The sequence below is a fragment of the Haliotis asinina genome, chromosome 11, assembly GCF_037392515.1.
Source record: "Haliotis asinina isolate JCU_RB_2024 chromosome 11, JCU_Hal_asi_v2, whole genome shotgun sequence".
Taxonomy (NCBI): Eukaryota; Metazoa; Mollusca; class Gastropoda; order Lepetellida; family Haliotidae; genus Haliotis; species Haliotis asinina.
The window spans coordinates 36,383,832-36,403,954 of record NC_090290.1 but is presented as its reverse complement, the minus strand read 5'-3'; the positions used below and the strand labels follow the sequence as shown (position 1 = coordinate 36,403,954).

Sequence of the window (20,123 nt, the reverse complement as noted above, 5' to 3'; positions counted from 1 at the left end):
TTTCAGTCACTATCCCTGTTAGAGGTGATGTTAGCCTTGATCGGAATTCAATGCTTGACTCTATGCGGACGACTGTTCGATATAATCTACCTTACGTAATACGTGTAGAAATACAATGAATAAGACATGTATGCATATTCTTTCTTCTAATATACATATTGTTTCTCTTTTCAGGTTTGTTTTTCAAAGAATTTTGAGCCATCAGTGGGGAGCCATATAATGTTGACTTTGTCAACCCAAGCAACCGTCGAGGTATACATATATGACATACTCAACACATATGAACTAAGGCAGGAATGATGCATAATACATATCGATAATCAGTGTAATGTGGTTCGCTAATATGTTTAGTGTTTTCCAAAATAGGAGGATATCCTAAAGTTCTGAAAATACAAATGCAGATCATATTGTTTGGAAAATAACATATGAACTTGAAAGACAACCGCCATAACTACAAGCTCAGGATTGGCGAAACTAAATTTGATGGGTAGTAGTGCTACACACTTAGCTGTGAACAAACAGCATTTGAGAGCTTTGCACAGAAACTAAAATTTCGAAAGAGACGAAAGTGTATTTTTGTACCCGGAATGAACGATGTCTTTTGCATTCATAGGATGGTATAGGATAGTGCCTCTGTGCCCTTATGCACACTCAGCAATAGCTCAGCTATTTGGCGGTGGTCTATAAGTAAACGAATCTGGACCAGCCAATCCAGTGACCAACAGTAAGGGTAGCGATCTACGCAATGTCCTGTGTCAAGCAAGTCAACTTTATCACCAGATCCCATTAGTCGCCTCTTACGACAAACATGGGTTATCGAAGATCAGTTTTACCCGCTTCTTCACGGGTCGGTATGGGATAAATTATATGTGATAAATATAATACTACCTGAGGAATATGTTTTGGGAAAACCTCAATACATACTTTACCTTTACATTTTGATACGACTCACAGAACATCTACTCAGATTTAATCATGACAGTAAAATGTTTAAAATAATTTTTCTATGTTTAATCATTCTGTTCTTCAGCAAAAGAGTATGTTTAAAATATATTTTATCTATTTAACTGCTGTATGATGTTCCATAATACTGGTACTAAACACATGACAGGGACCTCATACTTTTCTTTTATTACATTCGACCTTGTATGTATTGTAGCACCTCATCGGTCAAACGTGTTGTACGCAGTTCTTATACTTTGCCATATCGTCTGCACTGGAAGCATACTTTAAATTATCTCTGGCAATTCGAAGACAGTATTACTAGTATACTATGATTTTAGGTTTATTATTACTACTTCATAAGACCAACTTTTTGTCAGGAATTCGATACGAAATACACAGCATATTCAAAGTGCTCCGCCAACGCATACTTTAGAATATAGGGCATTGGTTGGATTGGGCAGTGCCTTGCCATAAAGGCTCTGAGTGCTGTTTGAAGGGGTAAATGAAACTCCCTTTTTCATTTTACACATTGTTCTCCAAACGCAATCCTTGAAAAATCGAGTTGGATGAATGTAAATTAAAGCGTTATCGTTCCTTGAATAACTTACAACATATGTCATATTTGGGATTTCACTTTCTCAGTAGAGTGCATATTCTAGTACTCGTTTGGTTGAGTCCCACCCGGAAATCAAATCCGCTCCCTCAGTGTCAGGCACCAAATCGCCAGCACACGTGTGGACGTCGCGGTGGCTAAGCGGGCTGGGCGGCTGACTTTGTGTGCTGGCGATTTGGTGCCGGAGGGTGCGGGTTCGAATCCCGGATGGGACTCAACAAAAAATGAACTAGAATATGTACTTTACTGAGAAAGTGAAACCCCAAATATGACATATGTTGCATTTGACCACTTTCTAAATGGCATCGTGTAATCATAGCCTTGAATAACTTGTTTTTGCAAATCCACTTTAGACAGATGAAATATGTGTTTATATTCATTATCACTAGACATTGTACGTCAAAACGCACCATGGCCGATGATCTTAAATGATAATCACACGTGACCTTGAATGATAATCATACTTGACCATGAATAATAATCTTATTCATTATCATTATCATTATTCATTATCTTAAGTAACAATTATCTGGAAAATATTCATCGACACTCATTTTTATTTCAATCAAATAGCATTAATCCCACCATTTATAAAGTTAAATATACCAGAACATTTGCTCAAATGTATAATTCCCATCTATTCAGTGTTGGTTATATTAAATGTTGTGCTGATCTTCCCATGTTGCACATACACGTATGGACATGAATTTGAATAAAGATCTAGAGGGATAGTTTAGACGCACAATGCCCTTGGTCACACGACATGTATAGTGATGTTCATATGTTTCACATCTAGTTTTATACATGTTTTTTTATTAAAACATTCTGTAAGTGATTGTGTTTGTGTTTGTGGTGTTATCAATGTTATCGCGGTATTCGCAGCTAGTGCTAGCGTTACATGAAGGTGAGTGAGTGAGTGAGTGAGTGAGTTTACACCGCTTTAGCAATATTCCAGCAATATCACGGCGGGGGACACCAGAAAATGGGCTTCACACATTGTACCCACATGGGGAATCGAACCCGGGTCTTCGGTGTGTAACCATTAGGTCACCCCAGCACCCTGTTACATGAAGGATGCGACTTCGAGAGTATACGTCAATATTGTAACTGACGCCTTAGATTCGTCCAGCAAACGTACATGGCCGTGTGATGACTGCCCTGAGGGTTCTCAGTAGGTCATCATCGTAATAGGTCATTTTTTGTTCAGATCATTTGGTAAGAGTCCTTACCTTTCTTTATGAGTGGGTTTAGTTTAACGCCGCACTCAGTGATATTCCAGCCTTTTTTCTGTGATGATGATTTAGTGACTTTGCTTCGGAAATACCGTTTCAATTAATAGAATTAATCTATTAAGACAGAGAAAGATAAAGATCACCAAGTAAAAGTATTAGGGCTTACATGTTTTCACTGTAAAAGTTTGATAAGGATATTTTTGTATCATATCACATTAGAATGACAATTCGGGGCGGGTGGAAGATGGGAAACACGGAAGCTAGAACGTTCTTAACGAAATGAATTGTCGCTATGATTTGTCACAGAATCAACCCAAATAGTTGACCCATTACACGATACCATAACTAGTGACTAGCTTCAAAAATCGTCATGACATTGCTGTTCGTTTAATACTAGTAGTTTATGGCCTGAGGTTTGTAGCGCTTGTCATGCGTAAGGTCAGTTACAAGATCCACAGAATGGCAGTTCAACAGAATAGAAACATAAACAGAAGATGGTTTGCATTAATTTGTTAAAACACGCTGTGTATCTTCTTGAGGTTAATACGTTGCCGTGAAAATGGTAATACTATAAGAAATCCCCTATGAACCAGCAAAATATAACACTGACAAGTCTAAGTATCCAATGATATGTATTGAGCAAGATGTAACGAATCACAATAGAGATTTCTAGCACAATGCAACTGAGTCAAATCTAAAGTAATGGGCCACAAATATAATATCAACTCACCAAAGTCTTGTTTTCCAGTGAGAGACGTGTACAGTTATACTAAAAGTTTCACAGTCAGCGTTTGTGAATGTAGGTCAAATGTTGCCGAAGAGGCATGCAGATGTAGGTAGGCCGAATGATGGCACAACTCCAGTTCAACTCTGAGATAAGTCCGCGTGTGTGTGTCCCGTCAACACAACACCCAACCTTATATATACAGTCACAGATTCTTGAACGTTGTGCCACCACATCGCAATTCACCTAGAACTTTCTCGTTCGGTTGGTGTTTAACCAACAGTCAAAACACATACCCACATAGAGACGTGTGCCTAGAGGGAGGCAACTCTAACGTGCTACCTTAAAGGACATGCCGCTAAAATACTATTACCGTAATACGAAATGTGATACATAATAACTTTCACTCAAAACTATACATTGTGACTCAATAATAACTATCACTTAATCAATAACAATACAAATTACAGAAAACACACTCTCGTAACAACCATTACAATCAAGGTGTCTGCCTCCCAAAGCTACTTGGCAATAGGATAACTGGAGCTCTCACATTGTTGTGTTTAACCGGCCTGCGATAGTTTTGTGGAACGCAGCATTGCGCCTGGACAGAATGTTAGTCCCTGAATATATATAATTTTGATTGTAATGAACAAACACTTTCAAATTGAAGAGGAGCCCTTGTGGAATAGGAGAGTCCTGAAGAAGGAAACCTTGGGAAATCTAGAAATTGCATGAACGGTTTAATTTGGCAGTATGAGAAATATGAAAATAATGAAGTTAGGGACTGTGAGACTACCCAGCGCCTCGAAGTTTACATTTACACAACACCTTATGACACAATAGGTGAACAGCATACACCTGTGGGAATAATGTCATGTGTTGCCACGTGAGCATCAAGGCATCACCGAGTATTCACAGACTTCTCTCTGCGTTCTATGCGTTCAAAGTGTTGTTAAGAGTTTTCAGAATTTGTTATTAAAACTAATTCCTGCACTTAGTCTACATGTTCGTTGCCAACATTAATCACCAGATTATTGATATTAGACAGTGGTATCTTCAAATTTTGAGCAATGTAATATAATTTAGTTAAATAACCGTATTATTTGGGAAATGAAATATCATTCACACATTGAGGAGATTGGATACAAAATTTTAAAATGTGAAGAAATCGCTAAAGTTGGTATCACCTTTTTGTAGAAAAATGTGTCCCAAATACCACAATGAAAAAATAATAGCAACTCACCACGGCATTTGTTTGACAAGTGGCGCACCCTTGTGGCACCGTCTGTAAAAAGTAATATGTCAATAAAAGTTCTCTTAAAAGTAAATTGCTTACTTTTGTTAACCAATATGTGTTTTTCATAAAGATGTTTCAATACTGATATGAAATAAAGCAGGAAAATCTGTTTTCAAGGCAGTATGCAGGATTTGAAATATTAGTTAATGTATCGATGATAAAAACCGAATTTGTTAATAACTAGTTTTTTCTATAAAAAGAATTTTCATCTAGTCAGTTCACACTAGATTAATAATGCAAAAAATAACAAATATGCTACCAAAGCATTATCTCCAATTAAAACAGCATGCCAAAATTGATTTGATAAGGGGTATACTTCTTGCTCAGGTTTACCTCAGGATAAATGCTTGTGTGGCCAAAATATCATAAAGTATGATTAGAAGCACGAAAAAGGGAAATAACTGCGTAACATAGAAAGTACTAAACACGCGTACCTACTATCACATCCTGTCACATACGGTATGCACACTAACAGAGGTATCCAACCTCTTCAAACATGATGTCCATTTCAACCAACATCATCAACTGCTGGGAACAAACTAACAGTGCTTTATGGTTCAACTTCTTTATTCTACAAGGTCACAACGTTTCGAGACAGATTCTAGTCTCTTCTTCAGGTGAAGTGGGAACATTTACAGGTCGTGAAGTTTGGTGTACATTGTGTAAAATTATTATTTTATCATTGGCAGGTCATATAACATAGGAATACCTGTATGACAATTTCTAAATGATATATTACCTTGCGATCTATTCATGTCCGTGACGTTCCTTTCAAATACTCACTAGACATACAAAGTCTTTTGATTCCACGCACATGCTTATTTACTTCAAACTGAATCTAAGATCTGTGGAAAAATTGGGAGCATTGCGTGAATACATTAATGGGTGTGTACTTCATACCACCTGACGTGTTTCTGTAAAGGAACATACACACGCTAAGCTAAATTGACAATTGTTTTCAAGTTTCAATGTATCTGACAATACACTGAATACATGTGGTATGGATAAAGTGTGTTAAATATATTTTGTATCTTTTGAAAATATTGTTGTCCATTATCCGCCCGCACTGACAACCGTTACCTTCTAAGAAATGTTTATCACTTTGTCTCTGCAGCCAAAAGAAGCAGAGAAAATTAAAATAAATAAATAAATAAATAAATAAATAAATAAATAAATAAATAAATAAATAAATAAATAAAAACTCGTTGCATATTCATGAGCAATTTGTGTTGAAAGTAGCGTGGGTGAGGCACGTGTTGCGAAGTTACTGAAACCTTGCCCGTAGGCTGTGTCAGTTAAATGCAAGAATTTGTGTCAGCGTCAGAATAATCACACAGTTTATTACGACCAGTGGAGTCAAATGCCTTCCTAAAATCTAAAAAGGTTACTTAAAGTTCCTTTTCTCCCTCTCCAGTAAACGTTTGTATTAAAGCACATAAAGTAAGTATATGGTCCATAGGTGAGAGTTTCAGTTACATTACGTTTTTCTGGATTGGTATTTAACAGGACAATAACAGGTCTCAAAAGTCGCATTCCACATGAATAAGAATGTGTACGAAAAGCAGGTTACCGCATGTTTGGATGGATGGTCGAAGCAAGACAAACCTTCGCCTTGACATTTACGTGCATATGCAACGGAGGAACGAACTAATTTTTAAGTGATTCGTGCAACTGAATTTGTAATAATGGGGACTTGGGTGTCCGTGTGTGTATAAGGGGTTTTGGAGGAGAACGGGAGGGGGGACAGGGGGAAGGGGGGTTTGTCACTTGAAAGCGTCACTACTTTATTGACACTGCTGGTGTTGCGCTTACACATATGCACCTGAGCGGAATACATTGTGAAATCTAATGTGTACAAGGCACAGATTGAACTAGAGTGTCTTTCTGATGGACATGCATGCAAACAGAAGAGGTTACATGATAACATTTTATATAGAAACGCAAGAGTTTACATATATGTATACATCCATCCATCCATCCATCCATCCATACACACACACACACACACACACACACACACACACACACACACACACACACACACACACACACACACACACACACACACACAAACACACACACACACACACACATACATACATACATACATACATACATACATACATACATATTCCATTGGCACCATCTGAAATCATTTGTTATTCCAAACCTAGTTATCTGATGTGTTTTGTGTTGTTCGGACACCAGAGAATGCAAAGTGGCCTCAAGATAATAACCATGAAAATGATACCTAAAGTTCTTTATTTCCTCTCCAGTAAACGTTTGTGTAAAAGCATACGAATTAAATATATGGTCCACAGCAGAGTTTTAGTTACATTACGTTATTCTGGAGTGGTATTTAACAGGACAATAGCAGCCCTTCAAAGTCGCATTCCACACGAACAGCGCAGAATAGACAGCGCAACGCCGGCATTGGTTCCAGTTATGCACCGTAAAGGTTGACCACCTCACATGATATGCGTCATTCGACTCCACGAAATAACTACACATAGATGTACCTGCGGACAGCTCTGTCGGAAGGAAAGAACTTGATTGCCCTTTTCAGACGCAGTGAAGGAGGTATAACTTTCTGAAGATGAGCGTAGAGCCGACTAAAATTAGAACCGCAGGGGAAGACAGTCTGACGAGAGGTGAAGACAACTCCTGTTTCGCCAGAGCTCGTTCTGACAGTTTTGCATATGTAAGGTGATATCACTTTTATGTCTGTCATGTATTCATGTAACATTCATAATTAGTCCGCATTTTCCGACCCATGATCTGTGTGGTTGTGAGTGAGTGAGGTCTCAGCAGTATCCCAACACTGGGCGGGGACATGAGAAATACGCTTCACACTTTGTACAGATCTGGGGCATTGAACCCAAGTCTTCAGCGTGAGATGCGAACGTTTTAAATTAACCACTAGGTTTGTTTTAAATATGTTTTATTCGAATCTGGTAAGTAATCCAACTTAGTATGTAATCCAACTTAGGAATGCCCTCTCCAAGAAGTTGCATATGTCAAAAACATTGACAACAGTATTGGCAATAATAATATATACAAGAATAAACTACAAAAATCTTCCAGTTAACTTAATATATCTTTATACATGTTCAGATAATAATTCGTTTTCATGAAGTGACAGAGTAGCATGACCAAACAACAACTGATCTAAATTAATGGGTATGCGACAGTATTTACATTTACAACAAATTCTTTACGCTGCGTTGTATATAAATAACATTCTAAAAGCTAATGCCATGAGCTTTCACAAGAACAACCATAAGTGCAAGAAGCATCTGATGTTAAATTAATTTTGAATAAATCATAATTTAGAGGACTTGTATTGTACCTTAGTTTTGTGTGAGTGATGTTCAATTTCCTTGTACCAGACGAAAAGAAAGATGTCCGCAATGAATTCCACCATCATTTGCATATCCAAAATCCTTGTTGTTAGTAATCCTAGTTATCTGATGTATTTTGTGTTATTCAGACACCAGAGGAGAATACAATATGGCCTCAAGATAACAACTTTGAAAATGATCCTCAACATCAGATGGATTATGAAATGAATGGATGCCAAAGCGTCATCACATCAACACAGACAAAGGTGGTTACAATTTGCGAGGAAAACTCCACACTAATATGGAGAACCATTGCTATTGTTGTCTTTGTGCTATACATGGCATATTTTGCCTATGCTATGTACTGGCAATTTGGAGATGAAGGTTCCATCAGGCTTCTAGTTGGGACAATACTTGCCGTGTTACTCATTGTATTCAATCTCGTGTGGGACTCCATCAAGGTTCCGTTTGAAGCATGTGGACAGGCGTTAGCAAACATTGACAATGCCAGAAAAGTGAAAATAGTCAGATGGTGAGTTCTTCATGTTAACCAAACTGGAAATAGAACAAAAACAATACACTGACAATATAACAATATTAACAATAATAGTTATAGCAGTCGTGTCTGTAACCGGAACGCGCGTATGTTATTGCACCTTTCCAAACTTTAGTTACAATTATAACTATAATTAATGTGGCTTGGTCACACAACTGGGGTCCATGCTGTGCTATAACAGCATAATATTACCATTCTTAGATCATTCCACAAATGTGACATACCTCGACACTTGATTTCATCCATAAACCCTTAACATCTAACTACTGCAGGGATGGGTGACCGACGGTGTGACTCCTGAGAGTCTCTAGAAATTCATCCCTCTCCCATAAAGAATCACATGTGGTGTCACTTTAGGCAAGTGAGTTTGTTCAAAATTGCCTCTGTTCACCCAGCAGAAAATGGGCACCCAGTGAAATAAATCATGTGACTATTGACCTTCCAAACCCTCACATGCAGCTTAGGTTGTCCGGGGTAATAATAATCAGGTTGCAGCGCTTTGAGCATGCTCCTCCGTGGTGTGGAATTCAGCGCAGTAGAAATACCCTTACTAGTTTGCCCTAATACTCCTATTCAGTTATTTGGTTTGACTATTAGCTCACTATAGAGGGTACTAAACTACCGTCTGTGTAATACCGTAAAACGACTTAATGATTTGGTATCAAACGAGCGAAATCGAGTTTCACAGTAAATCTTTCTCGAGTTTAATAACAAAATTGTTTCACGGAAGCGAATGAGTGAGAGAGTTAATATTTAACGTCACTTCACGGAAGCGAGTTTAGTACTCTGTGTATTACTATCCAATATAACTTCGTGACGTCATACGTCTAGCGGTATTACACTGGTATAATATTGCCGTAAAAATATTACAGTAATATTGCATACTAAAGACCAGTGTGTGAGGGATGTAGAGATATTCAGCAATGAAGACTATCGTCGGTTCCATGAAATATTATGCAGTGAGGACTGCGCGGCTAGTCCGTATATTGCCACAACTTAACTTAGGTTCTATAATCAGACTAGAATGTGGCTGGTGATACCATTTATTTCAGTACACCACAATGTTTCAGGGTGCTGTATGTGGTGTGCGTGATAGCCATCATCATAATCCTGGTGGTTGAGGTGGCTATACCAACTCCCGAGAACCTGATATCACTCGCAGGTCTCACTGCCTTCATCCTCTTGTCGTTCATCTTCTCCAGAAACCCTGGAAGGGTAGGTAGCAGGTGGTATATATTCTGAATGTCTTACAAGCTCGAGTCCAAATGTACTGAGAGAGTAATATACAGATAAGTGATGGTATTGGTATTTCTCTGACTCTTTCAACGATGTTTTGCAGGTTGACTGGCATCCTGTGTTCTGGGGACTGGCTGTCCAGTTTTTCTTTGCTGCCGCCATCCTGAGAACGGCTTGGGGTTTCAACATCTTCAAATGGCTTGGTGATCAAGTGACAACGTTCCTTGCCTACACTGATGCAGGATCTAAGTTTGTTTTCGATAACACTAGTGCTCACTCCTTCGCATTTGCTGTATGTATTTTGAAACTGCTACAAACGATTTTCTGTGTCCCTTTGGAATACGCGAACGATTTGTACAAGTCCACTTCCAACATTATTTTCGTGATGACGGTGATAGTATCTGCACCTATACGTCTCACCTATTGCAACATAGAAGTTGTCTGTCCTTAGGGAAGTATGCCTCGTCATAATGCCAGCTTCTACATGTAAATGACACTGACGGAAGCAGTCACAAGAAGTCAAAAGAGCCATCTAAACCTACAAGAAGCTTTTTAGGTCTACATATACACGTAGAGTCCACGCTATATCAAATTTACATCAAACAACATTCTTTGTCTTCGAATACAAATAACACTTTTGAGTGCAGTGAATCAAATTGAACAGAAGAATGTTAATAAGAATTAATTGTTTCTTTCGAAAACGTTGTGGCAGCAACTAAAATTGAATAAGATACAGACACAAGATTAAAATGGATGCACGATCATCTGTGGAGATCTAGAAAAACGAATTGATGTATTAAACCTGATTATCGATGCAACACAATACTATGTACATACAAAGAGATGTTCATATTTGCATCCACAGTTTGTTGGATAAAAAACTTACCCACACATCCTGTATAAAATTGACAAATGTACAGCCTATTCGCACTGTAAGTACAATACATCCTTCACATCTTTTTCATCTTGCCACAACCCCTTTACATAAATTTCAGTAACGATGAACACGTATTCCTGTTGCATTGTATTTCTCGAATTATCTATCACCATCGTCCATATGCCTTTATATAAACAAACGCAACAATTATGTGACCACCATCAGTAAAATAAGGTAATAAAAGTGATGATATTTGATTATTTGAAGGACAAACTAATAGAACATGAAATGTAAATTTCAGATTATGCCCGTCGTCACCTTCTTCAGTGCCTTCATCTCCATCCTGTATTACCTGGGCGTCATGCAAGCTATTGTGAAGGTCTTTGGACGCTTCCTGTCCTTTTGCCTTGGAACTACGCCAGCGGAGTCGCTCAACGCTGCAGCCACTATCTGTGTTGGCATGGTAGTGTGTTCCTCTTTCTTTCATCTTAGCTGTTGTGATCTTCTCTGTTAATGTATTTCATCAGTATTTCTCCGGTGCACAATGACGTCGAAAAAATCTGTTTCTAGCATGTACCTTTCAACAGCCTGATTATAATGTCTGTCTAGACAGTCCGCGCATTGCGCATACTTTCTCTTCCCTGAGACATTTAAAGCATATTTGTAGTAAGTTTCTTCCGTGGTGTCATATAGGATTTCTTTTACTTATCTGAGAAGTGGTGGTGTGTGGGCCTGTGCATAGGGCTAAGATTACAAATTATGAGAAATTAAACAGCTTTATCGTTCTTATCATTATTAGCGGTCATAGTTTGAATGAAAACACACCTTATTTATATACTGACTATTATTTATTTACTGATTTATTTACAGCTCCTTTGAACGGAACCATTCGAAGTCCCTTTTGTCAACGGAATGTTACTGTTTTTCCATTCTACTTCCAATATAGACTATAATTGTCACCCACATACACATCATGCATGCACCTTAACCTATAACACTGACATATTGTACTTGAGGATTTTGTATTTGTCTGTGATATGTTGCAGATGTTGGAAACAAATATTTGTCCAAATGAATTTTGTGTTAGTGTAGTCGAGCATCGTGACATTATACAGCTTTAGGGTTTCACCTATGAAGAGTGTGAAGAGTGTAGTATGTCGAAATATCATCACAACATTTACAACACCGTTTACTGTACGACCTTGAACTTGGTTTAATAGATCAGAGTAGCACCCCTTGGACAAAGTAGACTATGATCTTCGAGCTATTGCCTAAACTGGATGTTTTTCGAAACTGAACAAACGTTTGCAGATGTATCTTAAGGATAATGGCATCCATATAGACAATTATGTTTGTATGACATCACACAAGCAGCATTACGTGCCTCGATCGCTTCGAGAAATAGCCTCGAGTAAGCCGAACCTGGTTTTATCTGGACTTCTGGACTGCCTGTTCAATGCAAGTGGACCGAAATGAATAATGTTTATGTATACTCCTCAAAAGGTAGAGGAACCTGAACTTTGAATTTGGACAGGAAGCAAGCGTGAACTTTTTAAAGACAGACATCTTATGAACGCAGCAGCATTTCTCTGCAGTGTAGGTTATTTTTTGGTTTGAAAATGAAAATCGTACACATGCAAGATTCACGTCATACACCAATCACCAAAGAACTATGATCATATGGAAGTGATGATGCACTCTCAAACGCATTTATTATTATCATATCAAAGTTGATAGACTCAGATATATCTCCTAATATTTTCAGTCAATGATGTAAAATTACAATATGCTACGAGACACATATTACAAAAAAGTCCTTTTTGTGTCACATGTGTTTCGCTGTGGGACACGGCTGAAGGCCTAGAAACTCCGAAGCCAAGATACCAAGCACATAGTATATTATCCAATTGTGTCATCTGCGTAATGGAATGAGTTTTACTTGACGCTGCTTTCCGCAATATTCCAATCATAAGGCGGCGGTGTGTAAATAATTTAGTCTGGACCAGGTAATCCAGTGATCAACAGCGTGAACGTCTATCTACGGAATGGGGAGACGATGACCAGTGTCAATAAAGTCAGTGAGCCTGACCACCCCGTTAGTCTCCCCTTACGAGAAGCATGTGTTATTGAAGATCAATTCGAATCCGAATCTCCACGGATCTCTACATCATGGAAGATAGGATAGGATGGGATGGGACGGGATGGGATGGGATGGGAGAGGAGAGGAGAGGAGAGGGGAGGAGAGAGGATTGGATTGGATTTCATTGGATTGGATAGGATGGGATAGGACAGGAGAGGATGGGATGGGATGGGATGGGATAGAGAATTTACACCAGAAGGTGTGTGCATGCTAATAACAGCTAAGGCATCTTTTTTTCACAAAGGGGGCCTTGGTGTGACCTAATAGTTAAAGTGTACGCTCATCAGGCCGAAGACGCTGGTGTGATTTCTCACATGGCTACAATGTTTGAAGCCTAGTTCTGGTGTTCCCGGCCGTGATATTGATGGAATACTATTAAGGGCGGTGTAAAACCATTCTCAATAACTCACTCATTTGTTTTTCAGGTTGAAGCACCACTTATGATCGAGCCTTTCATAGCGACCATGACCATTTCCGAGCTCCATGCAGTGATGACGGGAGGATTCGCCACCATTTCAGGGGAATTGTTAGGAGCTTACACCGGGTTTGGGGTAGGAACATTTCTCATTTGAAAGAAAAGGAGGTTCCCCTTTCCCTGAAAGGTCACCTTCCATTAACGAGTCAATACGGTTGTCAGTCTCTTGCTGATTTCTTAGCTCACATATAGGAGTTTGTGCGATACAAACTAAATAATTATAATGCGTTTGAAGCAGAAGAATCTAAGTTGCAGTATTAAGTGGTCATCGATTAAATTACGCCCATAACAATGTTTTTGTTTTGAAGATAAATTATTGGTATCCAAGTGACGGACGGGTTCGCTTACCTACATGGATACAGTGTGTGAAGCATATTTCCCTTTTGTCCGCCCGTCTTGATATTGTTGGAACACTGCCTAAGGCAGCGTAAAGTCATAGCCGTCTCACTCAATCACAATACTCCTTAGAGACAATAGGGTCCCATACCAGTAGCACAATTCTGATACATATCAACTTCCAGCCCAACAGATCCGAATGTACAACTTCTACGCATTAGATTTAAACAGTTGGTAAAGGCATACTATCACGCAAAAATCAATATTGCATTTCTTTCATCAAACATTTATCACTACTCGTCCGTTTCTGTAACCTCCAAGGAGACTCGAGTCGTTATTCCGCTTGTCACGCTTGTCACGGAATAACACGAGTTGGTCTCGAATGCAATACTAACTCCTAGTGACGCTACCATATAATCTAACCCTGAAAGAATTACGAATTAAGATTGCAATATGAAATTATAAAGTTCGAAGGAACGTTATTTCAAGCGAACCTCGCAGAGTTATGTCCCTTGGAGCGCTCTCTATAAATGTCCTAAATCCTGTATATGTACACAGCGTACATATACATTACACATGTGGCACGTGTTATCTGTTCTGAAGCTATTCGCTTCGAAGTTTCAGTTATCGATTTCAGGCAAGTCGTAAGGAATAATAAATCTATTGCATCAACAGTGAGTGAATGTGCCCCAAATTGTATATCACAGACGAAAATATTGTCAAATAAGCGAGACATGGTGACTTTAAGCTTGTCAGATAATATACACTTTACGCCACAAAAAGCGACTTTACATGTCGTAAGAGGCGATTAACGGGATCGGGTGGTCAAGCTCGCTGACTTGGTAGACACATGTCATCGGTTCCCAATTGTGCAGATCGATGGTCATGCTGGATCATCTAGTCCAAATTATTAATAGACCACCTCCGTGTAGCTGTAATATATTTGAGTGCGGCGTAAAACTAAACTCCCTCACTTTTTCAGGTTGCTGCCAGCCATTTACTGTCGGCGTCTGTGATGTCGGCACCAGCGGCTCTGGCCATTTCTAAACTGATGTGTCCAGAGATTGAAGTGACAACTGCATCAACGGACGACTTTGGTAAAATGAAAACAGGGTGGGTGTACATTTGTGGACTGACTTAGAAATTAGTAAAATGAAGACTAGTGTGGACTAGCAGTCTTCTAGTGGTCAACACTTGCTTCAGAAAATAACAAAGGGAGGAAAGTGTTGACTTGAAATAGTCTAACAGACCTGAGTGCTGTCGTACAAAACAACCTTAGCGCTATGGCTAGCTTAAGTCTATGTTACGATATGGGAGTTACAGTCAGTCACCAATGACCAACATCTTTGAACTAGATAATGCATGTTGGTAGTGGACAAGTTATGCCACTAACAATATACATGTAACATGTAACATATCTCAATTTTCACAGCAATGGAAAGCAAATATGTAACTATATCAGTTACCCACCGTCTCACAATGGATATACATACCATTAAATGTAAGGGATATTGGATTCACAAACTGCAAATGAGGAAGCCAAGGAGGAAAGTATAAGAGATAATGTGCCAATGTATTCCATAATTTTTCTCATATGCTTTGGCACTGAATAGTGGTATGCTCGCAAACTGGTATATCCTCTACTTTTTAAATAGTATATCCTCTAATATTTAAATGATACATCCTCTACTATTTAAATGGTATATTCTCTACTATTTAAATGATATACCCTCTACTATTTCATTGGCTTACCCTGTGCTTTTTAAATGATATATCCTCTACTTTTGAAATGGTATATTTAAAGTGTAATTACTGTCACAGTTTCGTGCTATGTTCACCTGGCCAATACACATGTGTTGCGCTTGTGAACATTTTAATGGATCAAAATGCAACCATTCTAGAACTCATTTAGAACAAATGTCGTACCATCCGTTAATTAGGCGTTTACTTTCACAGAAACGCAAGCAACCTGATCGAGGCGGCATCAGATGGAGCTTCAACATCTATCCGTCTCATCGCCAACATCGTTGTCAACGTCATCGCTTTTCTCGCCCTCCTCGCCTTCGTCAATGCCACTCTAATCTGGTTTGGCGACAGAATAGGCGTTGAAGGTTTCACTTTTGAGGTATGACTGATGACGCCCTTGTCAATGTCCGTCACAGTTCAGGGCAAAAACTAAAACTATACATCAAATTGATGTAGAGGAAAGGTTTTGTTTTAAGGACATGCCGAATATTAACCGTTTCTAAAGAATAGCATCGGTAACCTTGCCATGGGAAGTATTTTCGGAAATGTGTGTGAGTGGTTACAGGGGTCGTTGCTTTTCGAAGAGCAACAGCGGCCATTTCGTTTGACTTCGTTTTATGTACATTGAGTGTGTCTGGTTGGGGTTTGGGGGTTTGGAGTTGGGAGTTGGGGTGTTTTTACGCAGCTGTTAACACCATCCCAGCAATATCACGACGTGGAACACCAGGAAAGCACACTGTGGCGTGACGTGCGACATCAACAACCACTTGTTTAGTCTTTCAAAGAGAATGCTTGTTACGATTTTACAGCACTTTGGTCAACAATGTCTGCATACTGTATAATATTGATGTAGGAAATATTGAAGCCTTCGAATGTGAATATCATTCACAATTTTGACGAAATTTTGATTCAAACTATGGTCAACGTATCTTGATGCGGCGCGAAAGGAAAGGTAAATGCATGTGCCTATACAAAGATGACCGCCATATCTGTAACATATTGTTTTGTATTTTGTATTGTTCTCTCTTTCAAGTGGCTTGAAATGATTGAGTGATGATATTTAACGTCACATCAGCAATATTTCAGCCATATCCTGACGAGTGATTTGAAATGATTGTGTATCATTCCAGTTCATTTGTTCCTACGTGATGTACCCAGTTGCCTTGTTCATGGGTACAAAGCCAGCTGACTGTCGTCACGTGGCTGAGCTGGTAGGTGTGAAGACCTTCACGAACGAGTTCATCGCCTACAGATCTCTCCAGGAACTGTTACAAAACAGACAGACGTTCCTGAACTACACAGAGACCTACGGCTACAAGGACGAATGGTACTGGGATGGCCAAGCTGCTGTTCTTACTCATTGGAATATGACTCTTACGAGAGGATTCATGGAGGTTAGTGTTTGTTTCAATGTTTCATGTTAGTGCGGGAGTGAGTTCAAATTTAAAGTCACTTCTGCAATATATCGTGACTAAAACTAAATTCACAACACATACATATAATATATAAAACCCTCTCAACGAAGCAGAGTAAAATTACTAGATTATAACAAAAGCGTGGCACCAGCTAGCATATGTCTTTAAAAGTAGAAATATAACTTTGGACTGTGCAATGTAACAGTGGGCTATTATTCATTTTTTTCATTTTATTCAATGTCATTTAGGTTAGTGTATTTAAAGATGTTTGCTTTTCATAATTCCGGATTATTCTGTTGAAACGCGATGTTGTGGTTAAACAAAAGTACACGAAACCCACCCTAAAAGACGGTCGGTTTGATGTGTGTTATTTTCGGGGTGACATCTACATTCATGAAGCCTTATGCTCTGGTTTGCATCTCATGTTCCAGGAACGGTCGGAGGTTATAACAACGTATGCATTGTGCGGGTTTTCAAACTTTGGCTCGATAGGTGTTACTTTGGGGGGACTGTCAGCGCTTGCTCCGTCTCGGAAGAAAGATCTTTCTGCTATCATTTTCCGGGCAATGATAGCAGGGAATATTGCATGTTTCATCACAGCATGTATAGCGGGTATGTACATACCGTTATTGTATTCAATATATATTTCATATTTCTGAAAAAATAAATCATTATACCAAACTGTATATACTATCCCAAAAAGATACGCATCGAGTAGAAATCTGTTGAGCAAATGTATTTGCAAACATGTATAACTCGTCCACAAATAGACTTTAGTGCAACTTTTACGCACGTTTAAAATAAGACAATGTCTAATAATGTCTCTTTTTAGGTAAATACAGCTTCAAAACAAACTGAAATTGAATCATGTATTTTATTAACATGGTACTGCCTGCTGCTTCACGTTTCACTGACTGCCTTGGATACATGCTTTTTCCATGGGGTGCGGTAAACTTAATGCTCTATTCTCCCTCGCAAGGTCAAGTGAATCAATCAGAAATGGACATTGTTAATGTCGGGCATTTGTTATACTTGCTTGGTTGCAACGAACTGCAGCCGTCAAACCGTGATATATTGCTCAGGTTGACATTCAGACGTCTGGCAACAGAAATTTGGTAATTTCCAGCCTGTATTCTTTCAATAGCAATGCTCACAGAGTCAAGACATGGCGTAGTGATTTGACCTTGAAACTCCTTCAAAATGATTACCAATAGGAAACAGATACCAGTGGGTACTTAATAGATGTTTAAAAAATACAAATCTCCTTCGCGTTTGTTTCTTATTTGGGGATAGCATAGTTCACCTGTCCATAGCTGTCGTGTTTATGCTGTCGTTTACTATGTGTATCCGAGCATCATAAAATGGTTCCATACGCTAGGTGACTTATCTTTTGCATTATGTTTCAGGTTTGTTCTACAAAGAATTCTAACACTTTCCTTTGGGATGGCATGTTTTCCATCAGTTGTCATACACTGTAATCAAGGCCGTAAAAGAAAATGTCACAGGGTTACTCTTTTGAAAACGTTTTGTCATTAATTTTAGATTCTGTATTACATCGTTGAGGAAATGCACTACTCTTTCATGTTCCGGAAAAAAGAAACCGACAGTGTCCGGGTTAGTATTGGTGTTCAATAACGAATGCTTGTCTTAAGAAGCGACTAACGGGATCGAGCGGTCAGGTTCGTTGAGTGGGTTGGCACATGTCATCATATCCCAATTACGTAGATTGATGTTCATGCTGTTGATCAGTGGTCTGATGGAGACTCGATTATTTACAGATAAATAGCTGGCATATTGCTATGTGTGGCGTAAAATTAAGTTCACTCACTCACAACCATCCCAAACGATGAGACTTGTAACAGTAGGTTGGTTTTGTATTATTATATACTAAGTCAAAAAAGAAACTTCACATTCTTTCTTCAGGGCACTATAAAAGAACAAGAGATGGTAAGGTGGCAATTAGGTGTATGCACGTGTTCATGTGGCCACCATCTGGTCATTTACCAACGGATTCGTGGGTTCTTTTAAGTGCACGGGGTCGTGTACTGCACACTAGGGGTTGTGACAACACTGAAAGACTCTGCACACAAAGTTGACCCAAAAGGTTTTTACACCTTATCCCGGCACCCCCAAGCTCGCTGAATTACTAGCCTAGCACCTTAGTCAGCTCGCCCACCGCGTAATGTATTCTGTGTTCACGATTACACACGGACATAATGTGTAGGTTATGTGGCTGTTGCGGTGTGGTGGCTTCAACGGTGTTCAGACAAATTAGGGAAACATGATATTGCTTCTGTGTAAAATCCTTTTCAAGAGTGGTGACCATCATTTCGTTTCCTCAAAAAGGTAAACACAAATATCACCATTAACACCTGAGCACCTTCCACCAACTGGGATAAGATTAAAATCAGTAGTTAAAACATTCGCTACAAAGAAAGAGGAAATCCTTGAATGTATTTCGGAGTTTGTGAGGTGAGTGCGTGATGACGTAATTGGTATGTGATCCATGAACTTGGAATATGTGTCATGGACGAGAGCAGAATTCGGAACCTGTTCCAGTCGGGAGGCGAATATTCCAAGGTTGGGAGGGGGTATCTTAGTCCTTTGCTTTTTGTTTGTCTTTAAATTATCATTTAAACTTTCTGGTCAATGAAGAGGAGAGTTACTATCCTGGACCTCATCAGCACGGATCCCCAACACTCCATGCCCTTTTGATACTCTCAGTAAAGCATAAAACTGCAGAGGTTTGGAGTCTACATATTCCCCGGAAAGTTCTTGGTGGGTTCGATTAGGCAGCATTTCCTGGGAGAGGTCCCATTTGATGTCTTGGCTGGGCGTAGAGGGAGCAAGCACCCTGAGCTGATGATGAGCCTAACCAGCCTGACTGCCAGGATCACCCGCATCCTCTCTGCTGCTCTGTCGGTAAAACATAATATTACTCAGGAAGAAGAGTTTAGCAGCACCCATCGAAATAGTCCACTAAACAGAAAGAAAAGAGGGTAAGAATCACTACATCGTTTTAAACTGTACTTTGACCATTTTCGATCACAAGACAGGGCGCTTCAAAGAGTGAGGGTTGGGTCAGTGAAATGGACATACATAAACAAGAAGCACGGATCCAAGCAGGACGGAGACGGACGAGCTGCGATTGCACAGGTGTTCCCCAAGACATTGAAGATGAGCAGGC

At 39.2% G+C, this 20,123-nt stretch overlaps 2 protein-coding genes across 2 annotated transcripts in view; both read left to right on the top strand.

The window, feature by feature from the left end:
- The window catches only part of LOC137256614 (solute carrier family 28 member 3-like), a 35,200-nt gene extending 32,806 nt beyond the window's left edge, over nt 1-2,394 (top strand). Inside the window, exon 12 of the mRNA XM_067794495.1 lies at nt 175-2,394. Coding sequence (XP_067650596.1) covers nt 175-197 — 23 coding nt within the window. The 3' untranslated portion in view covers nt 198-2,394. The remainder of the gene's footprint in view (nt 1-174) is intronic.
- Nucleotides 2,395-8,310: 5,916 nt separating this feature from the next.
- LOC137256615 (solute carrier family 28 member 3-like) lies at nt 8,311-18,458 on the top strand. The gene is made up of 10 exons (XM_067794497.1): nt 8,311-8,687; nt 9,782-9,926; nt 10,051-10,239; nt 11,126-11,287; nt 13,390-13,515; nt 14,758-14,888; nt 15,732-15,900; nt 16,652-16,915; nt 17,368-17,548; nt 18,343-18,458. The coding sequence occupies exons 1-10, from the start codon at nt 8,368-8,370 to the stop codon at nt 18,363-18,365; spliced, it is 1,710 nt and encodes a 569-aa protein (XP_067650598.1). The 5' UTR covers nt 8,311-8,367; the 3' UTR covers nt 18,366-18,458.
- The last annotated feature ends 1,665 nt before the right edge of the window (nt 18,459-20,123 follow it).